General features: G+C 40.7%; 1 protein-coding gene across 1 annotated transcript; it reads left to right on the top strand.

The window, feature by feature from the left end:
- Positions 1–1,358: 1,358 nt before the first annotated feature.
- Positions 1,359–9,501, top strand: Triml1 (tripartite motif family like 1). The gene is made up of 6 exons (XM_034520811.2): positions 1,359–1,923; positions 2,149–2,244; positions 3,915–4,145; positions 5,745–5,767; positions 5,943–6,040; positions 8,628–9,501. Exons 1-6 carry the CDS (start codon positions 1,495–1,497, stop codon positions 9,164–9,166), a joined length of 1,416 nt encoding a protein of 471 aa, XP_034376702.1. The 5' UTR covers positions 1,359–1,494; the 3' UTR covers positions 9,167–9,501.
- Positions 9,502–23,971: the final 14,470 nt, after the last annotated feature.

The following is a 23,971-nucleotide window of genomic DNA, read 5'->3' as shown; positions in this document are numbered from 1 at the left end:
CTGGTCTACCAAGTGAGTTCCAGGACAGCCAAAGGCTATACAGAGAAACCTTGTCTCGAAAAACCAAAAAAAAAAAAAAAAAAAAAAAAAAAAAAAAAAAAAAAAAGAAAAAAGAAAAAAGAAAATGGCATGCAAATCGTATATGTTTAAAATATTTGAATCAACGCCTTAACCCTGGATCTCTGCCACCAGACCAAGGATGGTCTTAAAACCACAATGTATGATGACTTCAGAAAAGTGAGTTTGGGTTCGTCAAAGTTGAAGATAAGACAACACCTGAGAGCCTATAAGAAATGAGTGGGGAAAGCAGATCAGTTCTTAAAGATCAGTGACAAAAGGTTAATGGGGTCACTTTGGTAATATAGATCTGCAGAGGGTTGCCAAGCTGGATAGCAACAGGGAATATAAATATGGTATGGTGCACGAAATGGAGCTTAAGATACACTCTGTGGCAAAAAGCATGAAGAAGGATAACATGACAAGAACGACTCATGGTCACATGACATTGTGGTTTTATCGCACTTGGCACTGATTGTAGAGGTTACTGTACATAAAACACTGTACTATATATACATTTACTTTTCTAAACATCAAAAGAAAAATGTCTGCCCACTCAGTTTCTGCCAACTAAGAATTAAAAGAGGGTCAGGAGGTTTATGACTAGTTTGAACGTTTGTAGAAGGTGAAATTGAAAATAAGCGACAAAATTATATTTCTACCAAGATAGAATTATCTTTATCCATTCCATGGTGCAAAGGTGTCTTCAGGTAATGTTCACTTGAGCTACTTTTTATTATGGCAGATGGTTGAGTCTCATGGTCTTTCAGGGCAGAGGGATAAGCATAACTGTCAATTCATTGTGTAGCTAAGGTCAAGAGATAGTTCCATGGTATAGTCCTTTATTAGGATGAATACAGGCGAACAAATGCACAGAGTACTTTATTACTATGTGGAAAGCTTAGGTTTTGGTGAAGCAGAGAAAAGGGCATAATGAGAAAAGAATGTATGTTGTAGTTTTCTTCTTTCCCAACTAATTTTGTCAAGTGCACTCTACTGAAGGATTTCAACCATACTTTCTATTCATGAATCAGAGACCACTACCTTTTTTTTTGTGCTGGTTTACACTAAGTAATTAATCATCTGAACCCCAAACCTGTGTGTTTAAATGGTTTCTTGGTGCCATTTACATACAGGAACTAGCTAAAAAAAAAAAAAAAAAGAGACCAATCCAATTATATCAGATACCCAGCATTTAGCGTGTGGCATGCATAGAAAAACATTCAGTAAAAGGTTGGGGTTGGTGATGAGTCAGTGCCCAGGAGTTCCACATTAAGTCACAATTGGCTTTGTGCTGGAGAGCACATATCATTCAGTGTAATCAGGCACAGAGGAGAACAAGAGTTCCTTGTAATAACAACACAGCACCCGATCATCACCCAGCTGTGACTGAAGAGGACTTCTGTAATCCCAGACTAGAAGTGTAGCCTTGTGCTGATGTCCAACCATGAGAAAATGTCCACGGCAGATTTGATGGAGAACCTCAGGGAAGAGCTGACCTGTTTCATCTGCTTGGATTATTTCAGCAGTCCAGTGACCACCGAGTGTGGGCACAGCTTTTGTCTAATGTGTCTCCTCAAGAGCTGGGAGGAGCACAGCACACCTTTATCTTGTCCCGAGTGCTGGAGGACTTTGGGAGCCCCTCATTTCCAAGCCAACGAGCGACTGGGGAGACTGGCTAATATTGGCAGACAGCTGAGATCCCAGGTACTGCAGAATGAGGAAGATGAGCAGAGCGTCTGTGGGAGAACACCAGGGCCCAGTAGGGTGTTCTCTGACGATGAGCAGAGTGTCACTAATCTCTCACCTCCAAGTCATGGGACGAACAAGGCGTATTTTTCAAGTGAGACTGAGGAGAAACACAAAGTAAGTTGAGATGTTCAGGGGCAACCTCAGAACACAGGTCTGGTCTTATCCACTAATTCTCATCCAGGTCTCTGTCGGTGACAGCCATGGGCATGTATCTTCATGTAGCGTGGTTCTTGAGATCTTTTCTTTGAGATCTTCAGTCATCTTCCAATGACCAGTTTTCCTCAGCTTTCTGCCACTGGATACCCTGCCTGTTTGCCAAGGGGTTTGTTTCTATTGCAGGAAAAGCTCCAGGATATCATAAATATTTTACGGAAAAAGAAGAAGGAAGCTCAGGCCATCCTGAACCATGAGAAGGAGCGGGTGATGCTGTGTAAGGTCAGCATCTGTCTAGGGTTTGGTCTTGTGTGTGAGATACCTGGTGACGTGTCAGGAGGAAAAGACCGTTTTTGAGTCTTGTCATTAGGTAGTTCACTTCACTTTGGCTGCCTGTCACTGTGTGTTCACGTGGGAATATCACAGCTCAGTTTAGGGTCACTCAACCACAGATAGATTTGTTTTTCCTTGTTTATCTTTTTTGGCCAGTCTATTATAATGGATCTAATTAGTATTATTTAAAATCCAAGCAATGTATTTGCAAGATAGGATGGAAACCGGTTTTAAAAATGAGTCTCTCAGATGCTCAGGGGAAAAAATTGCATGTCAATTAAAAGGAAGTAAAAAAATGGGGCAATGGCAAAATAGTAGATTGAATCACACTGCAACAGATGCCTGAGGTTAGTCACAGATATGGACTTGAATTGCCTAGCAGTTAAAACAAAGAATTAAACGTTTAGTATGGCACAGGCAGTACAGACATTAGGGCTGGGGAATTTGCTCCGTGGGTAACAGCACTTGCCATGCAAGCCTCATGACCTCAGTGTGCATATTCAAAGCCCACATAAAAGCCAGAAGGATGAGAATCTGTAGCCTCCTGTGATCCCTACCAGGAGATAGCAGACAGACATACAACAGTCCCCAGAAACTCAACAGCGGGCTAGCCTGATGAACACGGCATGGAGACCTTACTTCAAACCAAGTCAAAGGTGAAGATTGATCACATCCAAGGTCATCCTATGGTCTGTACAGATGTACAGATGTATTGTGCACACACACACACACACACACACACACACACACACACAGAGGCACAAATATATAGAAACACAGACACACAGACACATACACACACATAGACACACACACACATGTACATGCTAGTGCACTCAAAGTGAATATTTGAGTCTCCCAATAAATGAAGACTATGAGGACTTTTGCTTGAGACAGCCTTTCCCTATGTAGCCCAGGTTAGCCTCAAACTTGTGATTTTTTTTCCATCTTAGCCAATCAAGTACTAGGATTTCATATGTGGTAGACCACCATTCATTGCACACGTTGAATTTTTTTTGTTTGTTTGTTTGTTTTGTGAGGCAGAGTCTTGCTGTATGGTCCTGGCTATCTGGGAAACTGGTCCTGGAGATGAACAAGCTGACCTCAGATTTACATCTAATCCTCCTGGCTCTGCATTTGCCTCCTAAGTTTGATGTATTTCTAGTATGTGATTCGATGCCAAGTTTGTTTTTAAAATCAATATTTGTTTAATAATCTATACATTCACCTTTCATAATTTTTTCCTTTTAAATTTTATTTCATTTTTGTATTTTCCTATTATTAATTTTAATTTTATTTTCAAAATTCTGTCCTCTTTGATTTCAGTTTATTTCCAATTAGTGCTGATTACTATGTGTCATACTTTTTGACTTCTTTTGTTTGTTTTGTTCAGTAGAAATGACAGTTCTTAGATTAGAGAATCTGATTTCTGTTGACTATTGGGTACATATGCACCTTTCAAAACTTTACTCTTCATCCATCATATCAATATAAATTATGCATTATAGGACTGTTTCTGTTGCTAACATTTGTGTGTGTGTGTGTGTGTGTATGTGTGTGTGATGTGTGCATGGTGTGTATGTGTGTGCGCGTGCATTTTTCTGCACATGTGATAGCAGGAGGAGACAAAGACTTGTAAGCAGGTCGTTGTGTCTGAATATATGAAGATGCATCAGTTCCTGAAGGAAGAGGAACAGCTCCAGCTCCAGCTCCTGGAGAAGGAGGAAAAGCAGAACCTGAAGAAGCTGAGGGAAAACGAGATCCATCTGACCCAGCAAATCCGCCACCTCAGCAAAATGATTGGACAGCTTGAGTCCACCTGTCAGAACTTGACGTTAGAGTCTTTTGAGGTGAGGCAAAATTCATGAGGACACGGGAAAAAATTAAAAAAAAAGAAAATGTACAGTGGCCCATATTATTTCAAGCTATAGGAGCTACATTTTTTTCCCATATTCATCTGAAAAATTAAATTCTGCCTTAAAAAAGTAGTTCCCCTAAGGAACTGACATTCTGGGTATCAAAAATTCTTGAAAAGGAGGAAAAATTAAACAAGGAAAAGAAAAACCAAAAAAACATTTCACAAACGAGCCCAGTGATGACTAGTTTCTTCTGGACGTGCTTCTGCAAACACAGCTTTGTCTAGAAATTCATGATTTATTTGTAAGCTACTGGGCACGGTCAGTTTAATTTGTTCAAAAATCTGATATGGATTAAATACTAGTGTCTGTAGCCTACAGGTGATGGTCACCTGCTAAAGGCACCTAGGGTTGCAAATATTTAATAATAAGATTGATGGCTCTTAAGGAGACCTGATTGTTCTATAGCTGAGAATCCATGTGTTCTGAGTGCCAAGCCCACAGTTCAGTCTTTGCCTACTATCTCCCTAGACAACTGCATCATTAATACTGTCTCAGTCATAAGCCACAGGACCAACTTCTGCTTCAAGGCCCATTCATGATCAGACTCTATAAAGAGTGCTGTCTAATTTTGTGTCTTCTAAATGGCTAAATGACATCAAGAAACATAACATGGGCTTGGTCTTAGCTCTCACTCAGGCTTCCACCCCCCTCTGGTTCCTTGGGGCATGAGGTTAATATTTGGCCTCAGGTATTAAATATTCAAATATTAGGAGCCCCCAGTCATCTCTGAGCATGTCTAGGCAGTTAGTAATTGCTGGGGGTGGGGAGAGGAGACATTTTTTTCAGTGATGTAGCCACTGGTAAGCTGCCCATATTCTGTAAATAATCCCTTACCCATGCCCCTATAAATAACCCTAATTAACCTCTTTGGGTCATCAAACAAGGTCATGTGATTAGAATTGTGGACAGATTGAGAAGAGAAACGGGATGAATAAGAGTGGGAAGAGAACAAGATCAAATTTATGTGCATATATAGATACACAAAAATACATTATTAACACATATGAATACATCAGAATACATACATGTATGAAATTGTCAGATGAAATTCATTATTATACACAATGAATATATGCTAAAACACATTAAAAAAAAAAGAGATTGCTTAGTGGGTAAAGGTGCTTGCTGTCAAGGCTGACCATAGAAATTCTGTCCATGGCTGAGATACATGTGATCTGAGAGAACAGCCTGCCTTTAATTTTTCCTCTCACTTCCATATTTGTGTTATGACAAATGCATTCCCTACTCCCTACAGAAAGATTTGTTTTTGTTTTAATTAAAAGCTTGGGTGTGAACAAAGAGAACAAACTATTCTCTGGTCAGAGTGAGAAACATCTTATGTTCATTAAAAACCATCCTTAGAAGCAGCTGAGACTTTACTCTCCTGTCCTATCTGTTACCTCCTCTCAAGATGTGCTAGGATGGAAGTAGAGTCTATGTAACTAGTGTGAGATTGGGATGAGGATCGATTCACTATTCGCTAGTGATGGAGATGAACACGTACTAACCTTCTTCTCTTTATATCCCTAGGAAGTCAAAGGAGCCATGGATCGGTAGGTTTCTATTAGGTCTCTATTGTATAGGCTATGGAGATCTGGTGCTGATGAAATAGTGATGGTGTGGGGAAGAGTATGTAGATGTTGGGAAGAGATGCTATGGACTGACAGGTTGGACCAGGTTATGTGATATGTGTCACGGAGAGAATGAGGCTCTGTTTTCTCTTGGAAGGTATGAGTCCCTGTTGTTTCAGTGTCCAGAGACCACCATCACGGAGCTGAGCCTCTGTCGCATCACCGGGATGAGGGAGATGCTGAAAAAATTCAGTAGTAAGTCCATCTTCTTGTCACATCCTTAGGGATTTCCATAGTTAAGTTCAGCACATGTTATGGGCATCCCTGAGTTCTTGGGCAGTTTCTTCTGACATGAAAGATTCTTCTGACATGAGGCTCCCAGTTACAGTATCTGGAGCCAGTGCTAAGGCACCAAGTTGCAGATAAGGCTTATGCATGAGCCAAGAGAGAAGAAGCCTTGTTTGATGTTCTATGAGACACTGCTTGTTGTCAAAGGGTTCTGTGATATGGACACACTGTACCCATCACATGCAATGGCCCTCTTGCAGCAGATCCTGCTTTGTCAGCTCTCTTCCTGTTAGGACAAAAGCTAGGTTAAGTTCTTTTGTTTTAATCTCTGTGTGTGGGCAGGCAGTGAGAGTGATCATGGTATGTGTATGTACATGACTAGGAGTGTAGGTGTAGGTGCCTATCTGTGGGTATAGAGGTCAGAGAACAACCTTGGGTGGTGGTAGTCTTTGACTCTAATTTGCTTGAAGCAGGCCCCTCTATTTGTCATATACGGGATACTTTGGAAACATTTGAGTGGAAACTGAATTGGATTGTAATCTGGGATGGGAAACATATATTGTTGTTCAAAGGTGGGGGTAATGTATAGCCTGATACGATTATTCAAAAATGAAGGTAGATAGAGCTTGATGCGTGTTGGAGAGGAAGGGGTCCTGAGGTTGCTAGGTGCATTGTTTGGACAGGAGTGTGTGCACAGTGTACATGCTGATGAAGGAATTAGAATGTCTAGTACATTATTGTAAGAGGATGTGTATGGGAATAACTCAAAACCAAAGAGGGTCCCAAACTGACCTGACCCCTATGCTTACCTGTCTTAATGGAGGCAAATTATCCCACAGTCAATGAAAGTTTGAGGCCTCTCGAATGACCTCCTCACAGGTGGGCAGGGATGACAGCCAAGTAGCTCACGTGAGCTGTTTGACATTGTCACTAGGATGCTAACTCACACTAAGGTGCATTTGACCATGGCATAGTGAAAACCACAAATTAAAAATGTACTATTACAGTTCTCAATGATTTTGTAATGTGATTCTGTAAAGTCAATCTGTATGAATTTCAATTTTCTTTGAAACTTAGTTTTGCTTGTTTAATCATTTTGTATTTGTTAAGCAAGGTCTTATGTAGCCAGGCTGGCCTAGAACTCCCTGTGTAGTTAAGGATGATCTTGGTCCTCCTGCCTCCACTTCCAAAGTTCTGTGGCTGTAAGTTTGTGTAGCCACACCAGGTTTTACTAATTTATTTATTTTAAGTGTTGGGGGATTGAACCCAGGGCTTTGGGCATGTTAGACAGGCGTCCCACCAACAGTGTGATACCTCTAACCTGTTTTTAAGTTTTTATTTTTTTTTAAAAGATTTACTATTAACTACGTGCATATGTGTGTGAGTGTACAGGAATTTGGGTGCTCAAGGAGGTCAGAGGTGTCAGATCCCCTGGAGATGGTAATCTAGGTAGTTGTGCGCCATCAGACATGAGTGCTGGGGACCTAACTGTGGTCCTCTGGAGAAGCATCATGCACTTTTAACTATGGAGTCTTCACTCTAGCACATGTTATTCATGTATTCTCTATGTGCTGTTGCATGTAATATGAGAATATTATAGTTGCAACAATGAACACATGAATGCCTGGGAAAGAATTTGCACTTAGAAGGAATGTAACAAATGTTAATTACCTGTTTGTCTGCTATCTGAACTGCAGGAATCCTGCCATAACTAGCAGTGAGGGCATTTTTGTGTAGACAGATAACTGGAATTCTAAAACTGTCTAGAAAACAATGTTTATTACACTTACAGTTTCATCTCTTCTTCACAGATGTGAGGAATCTCTCTTCATGTGACTCTACTCTGTCTCTTCTTACAGCTTCATTGTCTGTTCCATGGGTAGTGTAACCAAGCTCAGAGATTCTGTTCTGTGTTCTATTTATTTTGAAATAGGGTCTTATGACATAACCCAGGCTAGCCTTAAACTCATCTTAATCCACCTGTCTAAGGTTTCTAAGTATTGGAATTAATGACATAAGATATTAAGTCCAGTTAGAGGTGGAATTTTTCTTTTCTAAAGGAGTCTATCTTATCAAATGCACTGAAATTAAATGGAAAGTTCTATTTATCTTGAAATAGAATTTTACAATATAAACTAGGGTAGTCTTGAATTTACTACATAGAGCTGTTTGGCCTCAAACTTGGTTCTGAAACCAGATATTGCTGTGTAGTCCAGACTATCCTTCCACTCACTATGTAGCCGAGGCTGCCTTTGAACTCATATCCTACTACTTTATTTTTTTTATGAGTACTGGGGTTGTTTGCCTGCCTAATTCCTAAGTTAAAAAGTAGGCCTAGATGGGCTTGGTAGTTATGTCTAAATTTCAGCATGGAAGAGGCTAAGGCTAGAGAGAACTGCCAAGTTTAAGGCCCAGCCTGGGCTAGTTGGTTAGAATCCTGTCTCGTAAACAAATAAATAATAATAGGACTATCTATTAAGAGTTTAGCTTAAAATTAATATACATGGGAGGTCACCAAGGATGTCAAAAGATTCATTCTTGTCTCTTTTTGCAGCAGATATAACTCTAGATCCAGCCACGGCCAATGCCTACCTGCTTTTGTCCGATGATCTGAAAAGTGTGCGATACGGAGGGACCAGACAGCAATTACCTGACAATCCAGAGAGATTTGATCAGTCTGCAACTGTTTTGGGATCCCAGATCTTCACCTGCGGGAGACACTACTGGGAGGTGGAAGTGGGAAAGAAGACGGAGTGGGAAGTGGGCATCTGCAAGGACTCTGTGAACAGAAAAGGGAATCTCCCCAAGCCTCCTGGTGACCTCTTCTCACTCATAGGCTTAAAAATTGGTGAAGATTACAGTCTCTGGGTTTCATCACCCCTGAAGGGTCAACATGTCCGAGAGCCTGTGCATAAAGTTGGTGTGTTCCTGGACTATGACTCTGGACACATAGCCTTCTACAACGCGACTGATGAGTCCCTCATCTACAGCTTCCCTCCAACCTCTTTCCACGAAGCACTCAGACCTATCTTTTCCCCTTGTCTTCCAAATGAGGGGACAAATACAGACCCTCTGATCATCTGCCACATCTGAGGGACATGCCTTGAGCCTTCATCGAAGACAAGGTCAAGGAGGAGCCTAGACACTAAGATGGTTACTACATTCAAATACATCACACATCAGATTACCTGAAAAAAAAAAATTCCTCCCTCCCCAAAGACTTTTCACAAACCCAGTTCTGCAATGAAGAGCCAATTAAAAATCTATTCAACACCAAGAATAGAAAGATGATACCCTGCCTTTAACCCAGTTGGTTATCTGAGCTACGTTGTGTGTGCTGGCCACTCAACATACAGCACTGTCACTATCTGTTTTTACCTGTCAATATGTCATAGGCCAGTTTTATAAATATATGGCATTTTTTTTTCAGTCTGCTTATTTGCTTTCCTGGCCCCATGCAGGTTGTGTTCTTATCTAATATGTATAGCTTTTCCTGTGCGGCCGCCTTGTAAATGAACTCCTCCATCTGCTGAATCCTAAGCTTCCTCTGGAAAGCTACTTTTCTGTGAGGCCTGGCAAACACCCTCAGGAAAGCTTACAGGTTCAGGATGCTGTTAATATTTGTTATCATCAAGACCATTCATGTTAGTATGGTCTTAACAGCCTAGAATGTTCTATAGTTTACTGCACCTAAAGGTCTGACCAATAAATGTATCAAGGCAATGGGTACTGAGTGGTTTGGGTTTTAGCTGAGAGTGCTAGTAGCTATACATCTAATACTTGCTAAGAGCAGAAGTCCTTTAGTCCCTGGAAGGTGGGTGCTAGCCCTTCCCACCTCAGAGAAGGATAAGTGTGGCATCCAGGTGGTACTCCGTTGGATGGATCTCACAGGATCTGCTGAGGGAGGTAGGTCTGCAGAGATTTGTCCTGTTTTTTCAGTCTTCATCTTTGAGGGTTTTTTTTTTTTTCTGTCCCTATTTTTAAAAATAGAAATCTATCTTATCTTGAAGAATGTCGTCAATCACAATGTTGTAGAAAAGACAAGCCAACTGATAAGGCTTAGCCACTACACAGCTCCATGATCATAGGTTTCTAGGGGAATTGTCATGGGTTGTATCGAAAATGGAGACTAGCCGGGCAGTGGTGGCGCACGCCTTTAATCCCAGCACTTGGGAGGCAGAGGCAGGCAGATTTCTGAGTTCGAGGCCAGCCTGGTCTACCAAGTGAGTTCCAGGACAGCCAGGGCTACACAGAGAAACCCTGTCTCAAAAAACCAAAAAAAAAAAAAAATAATAATAAAATAAAATAAAATAAAATAAAATAAAAAAAAAGAAAGTGGAGACTAGACTGAAGGCACTTCTTTCATACTCCTAGGTGTGTGTGTGTGTGTGTGTGTGTGTGTGTGTGTGTGTGTGTGTGTGTGTAAATCTTGAGAGCGTGCATGGTAGTACATACTTATAATCACAAAATTTGTAGGGCGGTGGATGGAGCCAGAAGAATCAGGAATTCAGAGTCAGTTTTGATTACAGAGCTTGAGGGCAGCCTGGGCTTCATGAGGCCTTGCTTCAAAAACAAAACAAACCCTTTACTCAGCATGCAAGGCCCACATGAAGTCAGCAGCTGGGTAGAACTCTGTGCTAGAGTTCTACCTTGACACAGTTCAACCTTATGCCTCAGAAGGCAGGGAGCAGATGGGAGCCAGGATTCAGATGCCAGACAACCGTCTCTGCTCTGTGTTTACATGTGCCTTTTCACGCTGTAGCCATAGATAATAATTAATGACTTGCACTATTGTATTTATTTCTCATTTACTATTAAATTAAATAGCCTTTCCCCCCTTTTTTCTTTTGTTTTGTTTGTTGAGGCAGGGTTTCTCTGTGTATCTGGCTGTCCTGGAATTCACTCTGTAGGCCAGGCTGGCCTCAAACTCAGAAATCTGTCTGCCCCTGCCTCCTGAGTTGCTGGGATTGAATTCAAGTGTTAACAAGCCTGGCCTTTTTCCAATTTATGTCATCACCCTCTTACTGCAGGTCATATAAAGTGTTCTCTATTTGTGGCTATACCGAATGTACCTAAGCCTTTGAGTGTGTTTAAGGATCCCTCAGTTGTGTCTCCTATAGGCAGGACGGTGTCTAGCAGATCCTGTGGCCCCGTGTTTGTAGCTGTACACTTGTACAGATATTTCATGAAGACTTCGGTAGTCCAAAGGTTTTACTCACCTATGGTATTGATGGACCAGCGATCAAAGATCTTAGACAAGAGAAAACGTGCATACCCTGCGCCATATGACCTTCCAAGATGTACTGTCTGGCAAGAGTTAGATTTATCACAAAGTATTTCAACTCTCAATCTGACTCACTGTTCTGAAACAAGGAAAGAATCTGTCTAGTGTGAGGATTTTGTGAGAAGACAAAGCCTTCGTGGGGGACAATACATTTTGTTGGTTTTCCTCTGCCCTTCAAAGGAGCTCTTCAAAAAATTCTTCTGAAAGTGGTCAGGAAGCACAGGATATGTGTGCAATATGGAAAACATGGGCACCAAAACATTTAGAGCATATACAAAGAGGGAAAATGGTCATGTAAAAGTCAGTTAGGAAAAGAAAAAAACCTTGTAGATTAGATTTTTATGTTTGACAGAAGTCCTTTTGGCCAAGCAGGCAAAGTGGCATCCTTCTGCCATCCTGGTACTTGTAAGGTATGAGGGAAGGGGGAAGGATAGGGTGAGTGTGTGTGGGGGAGGGAGGGAGGGAGGGAGGAAGAGAGAGAGAGAGAGAGAGAGAGAGAGAGAGAGAGAGAGAGAGATTGTTTAGGAAGTCCTGTTATAGATTTCTATTGGCTTCTAGTATGGAACAAGTTTTTTATGAAGCCTGAAGGTTACACAAGTGAAGGACGTCATTTAAAAGATGAACAGTATTAATAAAATTACAAATGGTATAATAGGGTCAGGATCTTACCAGGACCTCAATCAAAGGAGTGGCCTGAAGCTTGTATTTCATTCCGTTCGTGGCACATCTCTTTCTGGTTACCCAGGTGCAAAAGTGAAGGACAGAGGCTCCAGCTGTGGCTGTCTACCTACCTACTGTACCACCCTAAGGTAGGCTCTCAATCTGTGCCTCAGTCTCCTGCGTAAAGTGAAGTAGAAATGTCTGCCTCAAAGGCTCAGAGAACATCACGTCCTTCAACACTGTAGCTGTCAATTATCCATCCTCTTTCACTCTGACATTGAACACACCAGCCAGACTGCTACCCACATCTAACAGTGCTGACAAAGGAATTCCAGTTTCATTGATTGCCTGCCTTGCCTCCTTCCCCATGAAGCCCTCCGGTTGCTCATCCCAGAAACCCTCCCAGGCAACAGACGAGATCATGACACTTCATAACTCATTGTTTTGAGCCCATAATTCTAATTTTAATTTTTTTTTTTTTTTAATTTTCAGACAGAACAAGACTCTGTCGCCCAGGATGGTCCGGAACTCAGGATGTAGCCAAGTCTGGTCTTTAATTTGTGGATTATCTTCTCCATCAGCTTCCTGTTGTTGAGATTGTATGCGTAAGTTACCACAGTAAGCCTTCTTTCATCTTATATATTAGGAAATTTTCTGGAAACATTTTAAGGATTTTCATCATTGATTTTTATTTTACATGCTCGTTCTTTCCTTCCAGTTCAAACAGGGTGATTACAGTGTTCCAAGCTGTGGTTCTCTTGCTGTGTTGTGTTAGACATGGTGGTTTTATAGGTCTCAGTTTAAAGGGAAAGCCTCCTCTAGCAAGATTTGTTAGGCTTCATTTTGATGAGGAGCATCCTCTTTTAAAAACTTATATTCAAGGATGGATTAAGGGCTCACTAGTTATGTGCACTTGCTGCTCTTACAGAGGATCTGGGTTCAATTCCCAGCTCCTACATGGTGGCTCACAACCATCTGTAACTCCAGCTCCAGGGGATGCAATGCCCTCTTCTGTTCTCCCTGGGTACCAAGAACACAGGCAGTGTACATAGATACATGCAAATGAAACACTCATACATATTAAATAAACAAGTCTTGAAGAATTATGTTAATATTTTGATTACTATACAAAACAATGGGCTTCATTATGGCATTTTATGCATGTGTACATTTATACTTTGCTCATATTCAGACCCCATTACCACTTTGGCCACTCTTCCCTTGTCTCCTTCCGCTCACCATAGAGTCCCTCTTATGCTTTCAGGGACCTCTTGCAAAGTGTCTGACTCCCTGCCTTCTCTCAGTATGGAAAATCAATACAGAGTACTCTGGAGAGACAAGAGTCTGAGGTGTGCTGGAGTGTGTGTGTGTGTGTGTGTGTGTGTGTGTTGGGGAGTATGCATGTATGTGTGGTGAGGGGCCTGTAGTAGAAGAAGAACCCTTGCAGGATTTCGGTCTGGTTCCTTGCTCAGTTCCCTTTCTTGTCCCTTCAGTGCGTGTCCCTCCCCTTTAAGTCCCCAGTCCTGTCCCAATCTTCCCTGTCTTCCTAGATTTAGTTGCTAGTTTTTCAAACCTGTTTACAGAAGAGAGTCTTATTTGGTTTTCCAGGGCATTTTGTTTCTGTCACTCCAGGAAGCCAATGTCCTTGGAGTAAACTATCAGAGAAGAAATTCAGAAAACACACAGGGAGGGACCAGACTGATGATTTGAGATATTATCCCAACCCAATTTTCTTCTACAAGAAACCAGAAAACCCTCTGGCTAAGCTAGAGGGATTCATGTTACTCTTACTTGATGCTGGCTATTTTTATAATGAGTTTTTTTTTCCCTTAAATTAATAAACACCATCAAAAGCCAGTTTTCAGCAGTGTAACACGGAGAGCCATACTGCACACTATACTTTAAAAGTTGAAAATTGTTTTATTCCCTTGAGCTTGGGACTCTCGAGTTAGCAATGGAGGAGTTTGTGTTTCTTCTGAATAGGTCTGAAGACCCGCTAGCCACAGTTACATTTTTTATGAGGTATTTTAAAGAGAAATTGTGAAATGTGCTGTCTCCTCAGAGGTGCTGGGACTGCTCTGTTTTTATCTGGCGCAGTTTGCATCTATTGTTCAGGCTATGAAAATGCAACGGGCTGGAAAGGTATCTGTTCAATTTCTGTATGTAAATTGTACTTTAGTAAAAATTTTCAAAGGGGGGAAAACATGGCTGCCTTTCATCATTGTTTAGGATGCTGTGAAACATACTGAGAGAGAGTGTAGCATGCAGGTCAATTATTTTTGATCTTTTAAAGACAGTCCCGAAGACTGTGGTGTTTGAAATCCAGGAGAGAAACCGGTCTGTTTACAGAGACTAAATAAAAGAGGAAGGTGTAGAGTAGGCTGCCTCAGTCTCACACAGAGAGCACCTTGGAGCAAAAATGATCCTTTCCAGTGGTTCTCAACCTTCCTTTTTTTTTTTTTTTTGGTTTTTCGAGACAGGGTTTCTCTATGTAGCCCTGGCTGTCCTGGAGCTCACTCTGTAGACCAGGCTGGCCTTGAACTCAGAAATCTACCTGCCTCTGCCTCCCAAGTGCTGGGATTTAAGGTGTGCACCACCACCACCCGGCGGTTCTCAACCTTCCTAATGCTGCAACTCTTTAATACAGTTCTTCACCTTGTGGTGAAATTATTTTTATTGCTACTCTATAACTATAACTCTATAACTATAATCTTGTTACTGTTCTGAGTCATAGTATAAATATCTTTGTTTTCCAGTTGAGGTTTAAGGTCTGTTGACTCTTCTGACTTTGTCGTTGTTTCTCTTTTGTTGGTTTTTAGTTAGCTGTCCACAGCGTCTCGGCTGGTCCTGACCTTGCTAATTTAATCCAGGGAGACCTTGAACTTTTGATCCACCTATCTAAATCTCTCAAGGCCTAGGATCACAGACTTGTACCACCTTAGTGGCTTTATATAATGCTGGGCAACTAACTCAGGGCCTTTGGCATGCTAGTAGGCACTCTACCAACTGAGCTGTGTCTCTAGAGTGCTGGCCTTTTTAGTCATTTATTTCAAAATTCATGCAGGTGAGTTCTTTAATGAGATACATTCATGCGTTCAACACATGAACACCAGGTTTTTGTTTGTTTGCTTTTGAGACATGATCTAGCTACGCAACCCTCTGTTGTAGAATGCTTCACTCTGAACATGTCACAGACATTGTCCTTTCGAACTGTTAGCTGCTGTGGGAATATTAACTTTCCATCTTGGAGACAAAGTGGGGGTGGGGGTGGGGCTCCTGAGCTACACTTCTCAAGGACTTACAGACACATAGTAGTTGTTAAGACATCTTCAGTGGTATAACTGCTCATAAGTGAGCACAATAGAACTCACTGTGTCACCAAACTAAGGTGGTATTGTTTCTTTGTTTTGGGCACCCCATTTGGCGAGAATATCTTTGTCCAAATTTCCTCAGTAAAAATTCACACAATACCTTGACTGCTCTGGAATTCACCATATAGACCAGTCTGGTCTTGAACTTCTGGTAATTCTCTTGCCTCTTCTTCCCAACTGCTGGGATTATAGATGTTGTGCCAGGAAGCGTTTGTGAACCCCAAAAGACCACCAAGGAGCCATTTTCGATGTAATCATATTAGGGTCTCGTTATTATAAACTTGACTTTGGGCTATGGCTGACTCACAATGAAGAAGCCTCAAATCCTCATCAGGACAAGGTTTTATAGGAACGGCAAACAAGGCAAGGGGGCATCCATCATGTCAAGCGTCTAATTGAATGTCTATTGTAAGCTGACAGGTGCTCTGAAGCAAGAGCATGCACAATCACAAATAGTCTGAAAATACATCTGAAACAGACTAATCTTTGATTAGCGGTTGCTAGGAAGTAGCTAGGGAGTAACTCTGGGGTATGGACCAAGGAAAAGCCATGGGGTCCTTCCTTGTACTTAGGTGCAGCTTGGGTTCAGCTGCCCGTCATGTTCTCAGGCTTTCTTTTTCTTTTTCTTTTTTTTTTTTTTTTTAAGATGGAGGCCAGTGCCAAGATAGAATAATAGGTTTATCCTCTCAACAGGTGTATATTATATGTCAGCCCTGTTTTAAAATAATTTGGATCACATAGTTCTGCCCACAGAATTTTAAGCTATGACTGTCACTTCAAACTTACATAATAATATTTATGTATATATGACTTTTACCATGTGCCTTTTATTTGTGTGTGTGTGTGTGTGTGTGTGTGTGTGTGTGTATGGTGGGCTGTCAGCACATGTATATGTAGGTACAGATCATAGAATAATCTTCGGTATTGTCTTTAGGAATACTGCTGACCTCCTTTGAAGCAGAGTTTCTCATGTGCATGGGGCTCACCAATTAGGCTAGTCTAGGTAGCCAGAAGGGCACAGGAATCCTGTTCCCACTTCCCCAGCACTGGAATTATAGGTACAGCCTACGTCATCCAGCATTTTTGTGTGGACTCTAAAGGTTGGAGTTAGGTTATTGTGCTTACAAGACAAGTGGTTTGCTACGGGAGCCATTTCATCTGGCCTTGAAATTTGCCCTTGTCTTATTTTGTCTACATTTGACTTACTACTTTTTTTGTTTTTTTGTTTTGTTTTTTTTTTTTTTTTGAGACCAGGTACCACCAGGCAGACCAGGCTGGCTTTGAACTAACTATAATCCTCTGCCTATGCTGTCTAGGTATTGGATTCAGATGCCCACCACCATATCTGACTACTTTGGTTTCTCTTCAGAGTTTACATCTTGTTTTGGGGTACTTTTTTTGGTCTAATCTATGCACCATATTTCTTGGTGTCTTTTCGATTAGCTTGTTCTAATTATGTCCATACTCTTATCTCCTACAAGATAAGAGAATTCTGGGTAAAAACAAGTTTGGATGAGAAGAAATGGACTGTAAGGTATAAAGTCAAGAGGATGTAGCTTAAAGACTTCTAATTATAGGGTGTATGGTTGACAAGGGATCCAAGCTGCCATGCTCTGAAGCCCATCACAATGTCTTCACATCAGCATGACTTTCTAAAAGTTATTTGTCTTTACATTTTCCCATTTATTATTTATTTATTTATTTATTTATTTATTTATTTATTTATTTATTTATATATTCATTCACTTTACAGTCTGTTCAGTGCTCTCCCCTCCTTCTGGTCCTCTCTCTCACAGTCCTTCCCTCTCATCTGCCTCTCCCCTTCTCCTCTGAAAAGGTGAAATCCCCTGCCCCCAGGATATTTTCCCCACCCTGGCACATCAAGTCTCTGCAGAGCTAGGCACATCCTCTCCCCCTGAGGCCAGACAAGGCAGTCAAGTTAGGGGAACGGGATCCACAGAAAGGCAACAGTGCCTACAAGATATCCTATAATTAACTAGGAGCATCAAGGATCACAGTGTGAACTGAATCCTGGGCACACGGGTCCCTTTGAAGGTTGAGTTCAGCTTATGACGTCATTGACAACATTAGCAAGACACTCATGTAACCTTCCATTTCTCCCCACTTCCCCTTTGCATTTCACGTTAAGTGTGGCCTTTCTTTATTATATAAGCAGCTCCTTTCTTTCCCTTAGAGAGCAGCTTGATACAGTTCCCAGGACTGGCACACACTCAAGCATGCCCCGAATATCTTTTCCTAATTTGGGGTTTGGTAATACCGCATTGGAAGCTTGCAATGGAATAAGAAGTGAGAGACAAGGTAGACTACTCAGGCTCTGCTTCCATTTTTAGATGTTTGGCTGTTGAAACAATTATCTGATATTACCTTTCATCGACATCCCAACTACAAAAATCCTTGCACAGTCCATTCGGTCCGGTATCTGCTTCTTGGAGTACTCATATTAGCACAAAAATAGAGTGAGATGAAATCTACTGGGTGATTTGATAGTGAAAATAGAAATCTCGAGACCCACCGGCACATCAAAATAAAATTGATATCTCCATAAGGAATGTCATCATTAATTAAGGTCACATTATAGTCTGTGAGAACTGGAGTTCGGAATATTGGCTTATAGTAAAAATAACACTTAAGACTGAAGTACCATGCCATTCCTGGCTTTAAGTCCCCTTCAGCCCTTCCACACTGACCTTGCCAAGAGCATTGTCTATGAATTCTTCCATGGGATTGAAGTGAGTTTTTCTGAAAGCTGAGGTTTTGACTCTCCTAACCCTACTGGCATCAAACCCCAACCCCAATTTCCTAGATGTAAATGTAAAGTTTTTAAAACATTTATTTTATGTGTATGTGTTTTGCTTGCATTTGCATACTTGGGGCCCGAAGAGACTTAAGAGAATGTTAGAGCCACTCGAACTGGAGTAAGAGGCAATTGTGAACAACTGCATGGGTGCTTAGAATTGAACTTGGGTCTGTTGGAGAAGCAGACAGTCTTCTTAACTGCTGAGCCATCTTTTCCAGCCAATATTTGTGCATTTTTAGCTTTTCTTTATTACCTTTCAAAATAGGACCTATTTTTCTACATTCTGTGTTTCACCTTACTTTTTTTTTTAAAGGTCTTTTATGAACTCACTTTAATTTTTACAATCATTTACTTAATTTGATGTGTGTGAGTATTTTTCCTGTATGTTTGTTTGTGTACTATATGTGTTCCTGGTGACCAAGGTGGTCAGAAGAGGCTGGAAGATAGCCTGAAATTGGAGTTTTAGATGGTTGTAAGCTATTGTGTTAGTTCTGGGAACCGAATCACCCCAGTCTCTTACAAAAGTAATATGTGCTGCACTTTATTTATTATTTACTTATTATGTATTTATTTGACAGGGTTTCTCTGTGTAGGTCTAGCTGTCCTGGAACTTACTCCATAGACCAGACCTGGCTGGCTTTGAACTCACAGAGATCTCTTGACTCTGCCTCCTGAGTGCTGGGATTAAAGGCATGTGTCATCACCACTTGGCTGCAGTATGTGCTCTTAACCACAGGGCACACTTACATCCCTCACCCTTTTAAGTAAGGATTCCATTGTGTGGCCTTAACTGGTCTGAAATATTACCGTTTTTCATAAGCAACCCTTGAATTTATAGTAATCAGTGCTTTAGTCCTGCGTTCACAGATACAAGTCACCACATCTGGGTTTCCTCTTAAGTTGTTTTTTCCGTTTAAAGTTTTTAATATAGCTGTGGTGGTTTGAATATGTTTGATCCTTGGGAAGTGGCACTATTAGGAGGTGTGGCCTTGTTGGAAGAGGTGTCGCTTGTTGGAGGAAGTGTGTCACTGTATAGGCAGGCTTTGAGGGCTCCTAGTTCTTAAGCTCCACCCAATGTGGAAGACAGTCTCTCCTGGCTGCCTGCAGATCAACATGTAGAACTTTTAGCTTCTCCAGCACCGTGTCTGTCTGCACACTGCCATGTTTCCCACTATGATGATAATGGACTGAATCTCTGAAACCGTAAGTAAGCCAGTCCCAATTAAATTTTTTTTCTTTATAAGCATTGCCTCGATCATGGTGTTTCCTTACAGCAATACAACCCAACCTAAGATGGTATTCCATGTCAACTCATAAAATTTACTCTTTTTTTCCTTGAACAGTTCTCCATGAAAATAAGTCTTTTTCTGCCTGCTCTGACTCAGGGTATACATTACTTCCTACCTGTGTCTGAGTGTGAAGCTTTTAAACTGTACAGATTATATTCTATACACAGTGGTTTTGTTCTTACAGACATCTTCAGGAATTTCTCTACTTGGTCTTTTTTTTTTTTTTTTTTCTTGGTTCCTACCTGGGCTCTTTCCCTAAACCTTTTGTTTCATGACTAATTCGTGTGTGTGTATGTGTGTGTGTGTGTGTGTGTGTGTGTGTGTGTGAGAGGGAGAGAAAGAGAGAGAGAGAGATAGCTCATACTTTTTTGGAGAAATGTGTAGTTGTTAAGATTGTTAAGAGCTTTAAATTGTGAAGTGAAACTAAAAATGGAAATTTCAAATTTCCTTTGAAAATTGTTTTATATGGAAAGATTAACCATGATTCACAGATGGCAAAAATCCAGCTATAGTCCTTTGTCAGTGACCTCCCCTCACTGTTACCGTAACCTGGGACCTTTCTGCTTATCATATAGCTGCTATAATATTTGGATGCATGAGGTCCCTGCACCACACCCAAACTCAGAGCTAACAAGATAGCACACTGGGGTGTGTTCTGTTTCTTTTCTTACCTTCTTACACTTCATTTCTTGGGGTGCATGCAAGTTACTCTGCAGTTACTCTGCAGGGAACCCTGAGAATAAAGTTTCCTCTAGTTCTTAAAAATATTAAGGGTCCTACATTATTCTTTCTATGACATTTAAAAAAGACAACTTATTCATGTTTGAAATATCTGCTTTTGTGTCTCAATTGATCTTCCATCAGCGTACGCACAGACGCACGCACCCTTTCTCTTGACTGGCTGTATTGTAGTTTCACAGCATCAGTTGGGCTCTACTTAATGCCTCTTGGCAACATGTTTTGACACTGATTGGCTCTCTGTGTTAAAAAAAAAAAGTACATGCATTACATGTGCCACGGGAAAGATGATAAACATGATGTATCCAAACCAATAAGAGTTTTTGTTCTTGCGTGAGAATAGAACCATGTTTAATTATTGGGAATCTCAGCCCTGCCTTGTTACAATGGATTGTCCTCCTGTTTCAGTACGGAGAAGGCTTTGCCATGGCTTTAGGTACTGAAGGCTATTAATTGATGCAGTTCAAAGGTATTTAGATGATATAATTCATAAGCTTATTTGTAGAGAAAATATATGAGGTGGAATTTAGCTCCGAATGCCATCTTGATGATCCTAATCCTTCTTTCCTTCAAGATTTTCCTCCCCAGACACGTGTATGCACAGCAGATACTTGCATATCTGAAGAGGCCCAGCTTCCCCAGACAAAGACTCCCATCAAGCAAGGCATTGCTGTTAACTCCATTACCGCCGTTTAAAATATTTTCTGATGTCATTAGCAGCACAAATTCCTGTGAGGAAAGAAATGTGTTGAAATGCAATGATAATAGTAATAATGAGAGCAAATGCTCAATGCTTTCTCCCGTCTTGAAACTCAATGTTCTAAATGCTTAAACACATGAACGCATTTCATCCTCACAGCAACCCATGGGACAATTATTGTTGTTATCTAGGGTGTCGGACTGAGGAAACGAGGCACAGACAGGCTGAATATTCTGTCCACTTTCACAGAGCTAAGGACTAGTCCAGGCAGCATTTAAATGCAGGTGGTCTGGCTCCAAGCCCGTATATACCATTATAGTTGCAAAATATAAGTTCATTACATATTAAATACAGAGAACTGATATTATTAACTGAAGATCTGAATGGATAACTTGAATTGTTTCTTTTTACCTGTTACAAAGAAAAGGCTGAGAGTACCCTTTCAAAGGAACTGATGATGGATATATGATCTAATAACTTTTTTTTTTTGCTATAAATATGACTCTAATGGTTTTTAGCATTTTTGTATCTTCCATTTCATGGAAAATGTTTTTAACTTGTGTTGGAATTCAGATTTTCATCCTTTCCATGGAAAGGACTTTTGTCACTCTGATGGCTTATCTCTGCAGGAATTATGCTGAGTGGCAGTCCTCCCATTCCTCCCACACCCTCCTCCTGTTTTTCCTCTCTCTCTCTCTCTCTCTCTCTCTGTTTGTAAGACAAGTTTTCATTCTCTGGTTGGCTAAAACTTGCTCTGTAGCCCAGGTTGGCCTCAAACTCAAAGAGAGATCACTTGTGCCCCTCAAGTTCTGGGAATAATGGTGTATGGCAACTGCTTATCTCTGTGAGCTGAAGTCTTAGTACTTATGGTTATGAAATCAAACCAGCAAGAATATCCAGGAAACAAGACTTTTTATGCATGCGTATTTTTTTCTAGTAGGATTCAAATCTCTTGGTAATGAATCCCAGATAAATAATACTTTCCATATTAATTAAATATTATCACAGGGTAGGTACAATGTATAGTATTTATTACTATTAGGAAAGCTGCTCAATTCCATGTCTATCAAGTAGAAGAACACTGTAACTAACTAGGCTAACTCTGAAGCCTCCTTTTAGCCACTGGGGTATATTATTAATATTTTTCTTTATTAGAGGCATATTATTATTCTTTTCTTTAATTGAGACAGGGTCTTACTATGTAGCTGAGACTGGCTTGGCACTCACTAAGCAACTGAGGCTGGTGCTGAACTCAGATTCTCCTACCTCTGTCCCCTGATTCTAGGAATGTATCACCATGTACAGTAAGCACAAGGGCTACATTATTCTTCAATAAAAATTAGTTGAATGAGTCAGTTTGATTAAAAGTTTGGATTGGAGGGATGTTATGGTGCAGGAACACAGAGAGAACAGTTAATCCCTAGGCTATTAAGGACAGAGTCTACTTGACTGACAGGTTAGAGATGAAATATTTTTTTAACCAAACGTTATATACGTAGTAACTAAAGTTGGGTGGTGGCATCATTTTATTTCAAGAAAAATAGGCATATTGTTTGAGAAGTATCTTCACTTTAGTTCTGCTTGAAGGAATGATGAGAGTGTAGGCCAAGGGAGCAGACGAGCATAAAACCATCTGCTGAAGGTCTGCTGATCAAACGGTGGCCTCTGGAAAACAGTTCCACTGACCTCTTTCCTTAGTTCTACTTTCATTACTTACAGTTTTAGTTACACATGGTCAACAGCAAGTTGAAAATAATCAATGGAGGGCCAGAGAGATGGCCCAGCAAGTAATGTTTTTGTGTCAAGGCTTATGAACTGTTTGATCTCCTGACTCGACAGGATGGGAAAAAAAAAAGAGCAAAGTCCAAGAAATTGTTATCTAATTAACACACTTGATACTTAGTAGGACACACTCATTTTGTGGCATGTGAGTGCCCAAACACCACACACACCTCTGCTGCCTCCTTTCAGAGGGCTGAGATGGCAGGATTTGTCAGAAAACCCAAGACTAAACCCCAAATCTCTTGAATTTGAGAGAAGCACTTTTCCAAATTGATCCATAGCCTGAATCCCTAGATTCATCCTTAAAGAGTAAAATAAGAAAGTCGAAAGCTCCATTTACTTTTTCTACTTTTTCTGTCAAAAAAATGTAGGATCCTAAAGTTCCAGCAGAGTTCATTTATAAAACAGAGGATCAATAGAGTCAAAATCTAACATTCTTAGTTAAGTAACCACAGAGTGTTGGTACTTCAGAATAACTATTAGTACTCTGGGTCATGAAGACTTGTAGTTTTCTCAACATGTCTACAGGCTTTATGATTGTCAGACTGAGATGTTCATCAACATGTTTGTGGTGACCTAGTTTAATCAGATTATCAATACATTGTACATAGCAAGCATTTGCTTTTTTCATATTAATTAAAGATACTGTCAGAGTCTTTTTGAGTTCATATGTGCATCAGCCCTGTTGTGTCTGGGAGACTCAGTTTCCTTAGAGTTATCCATCACCTCTGACTCTTACAATCTTTCTGCCTCCTCTTCTGTATACATCCCTAAGCCTTAGAGGAAGGGGATAGCATACACAATATCTAAACAAACTTGAGCCAGACACAAATCCAAGCTCAGAGAAAGGGAGGTAGGCATAAAGTTCTATTCCCAATCAAGAAGCTATTTGCAATGGATACCTGCTTAGAGAGAGAAAAATCAGTTTTCTCCAGTGGAGTGACACTGAGTATGTCAACCATACTTTAGGGCGTGCTCCATGTTTAGGAATATTTAGTTAACACAAAGTAGACTTTATAGCTGTGTGTGTGTGTGTGTGTGTGTGTGTGTGTGTGTGCTTTTTTAAAATTTCTGTTTTGCTTTGTGTCATTTTGAATGGGAGAAAGAACATGAAGTTAGGTTGGTAGGAACTGGGAGGGGTCTGTGAATAGTTAGGGGAGGGGAAAGAATATTACATGAAATTTTTTTTAAGGTATTACTATTGCTATGTTAAAGCACCATGACCAAAAGCAATTTGGGGAGGAAAAGGGTTATTT

This window comes from Arvicanthis niloticus, chromosome 16 (genome assembly GCF_011762505.2).
Source record: "Arvicanthis niloticus isolate mArvNil1 chromosome 16, mArvNil1.pat.X, whole genome shotgun sequence".
NCBI classification, from domain to species: Eukaryota; Metazoa; Chordata; class Mammalia; order Rodentia; family Muridae; genus Arvicanthis; species Arvicanthis niloticus.
Note: the sequence above shows the minus strand (reverse complement) of the source record. Positions and strands in the feature narration are given on the sequence as shown.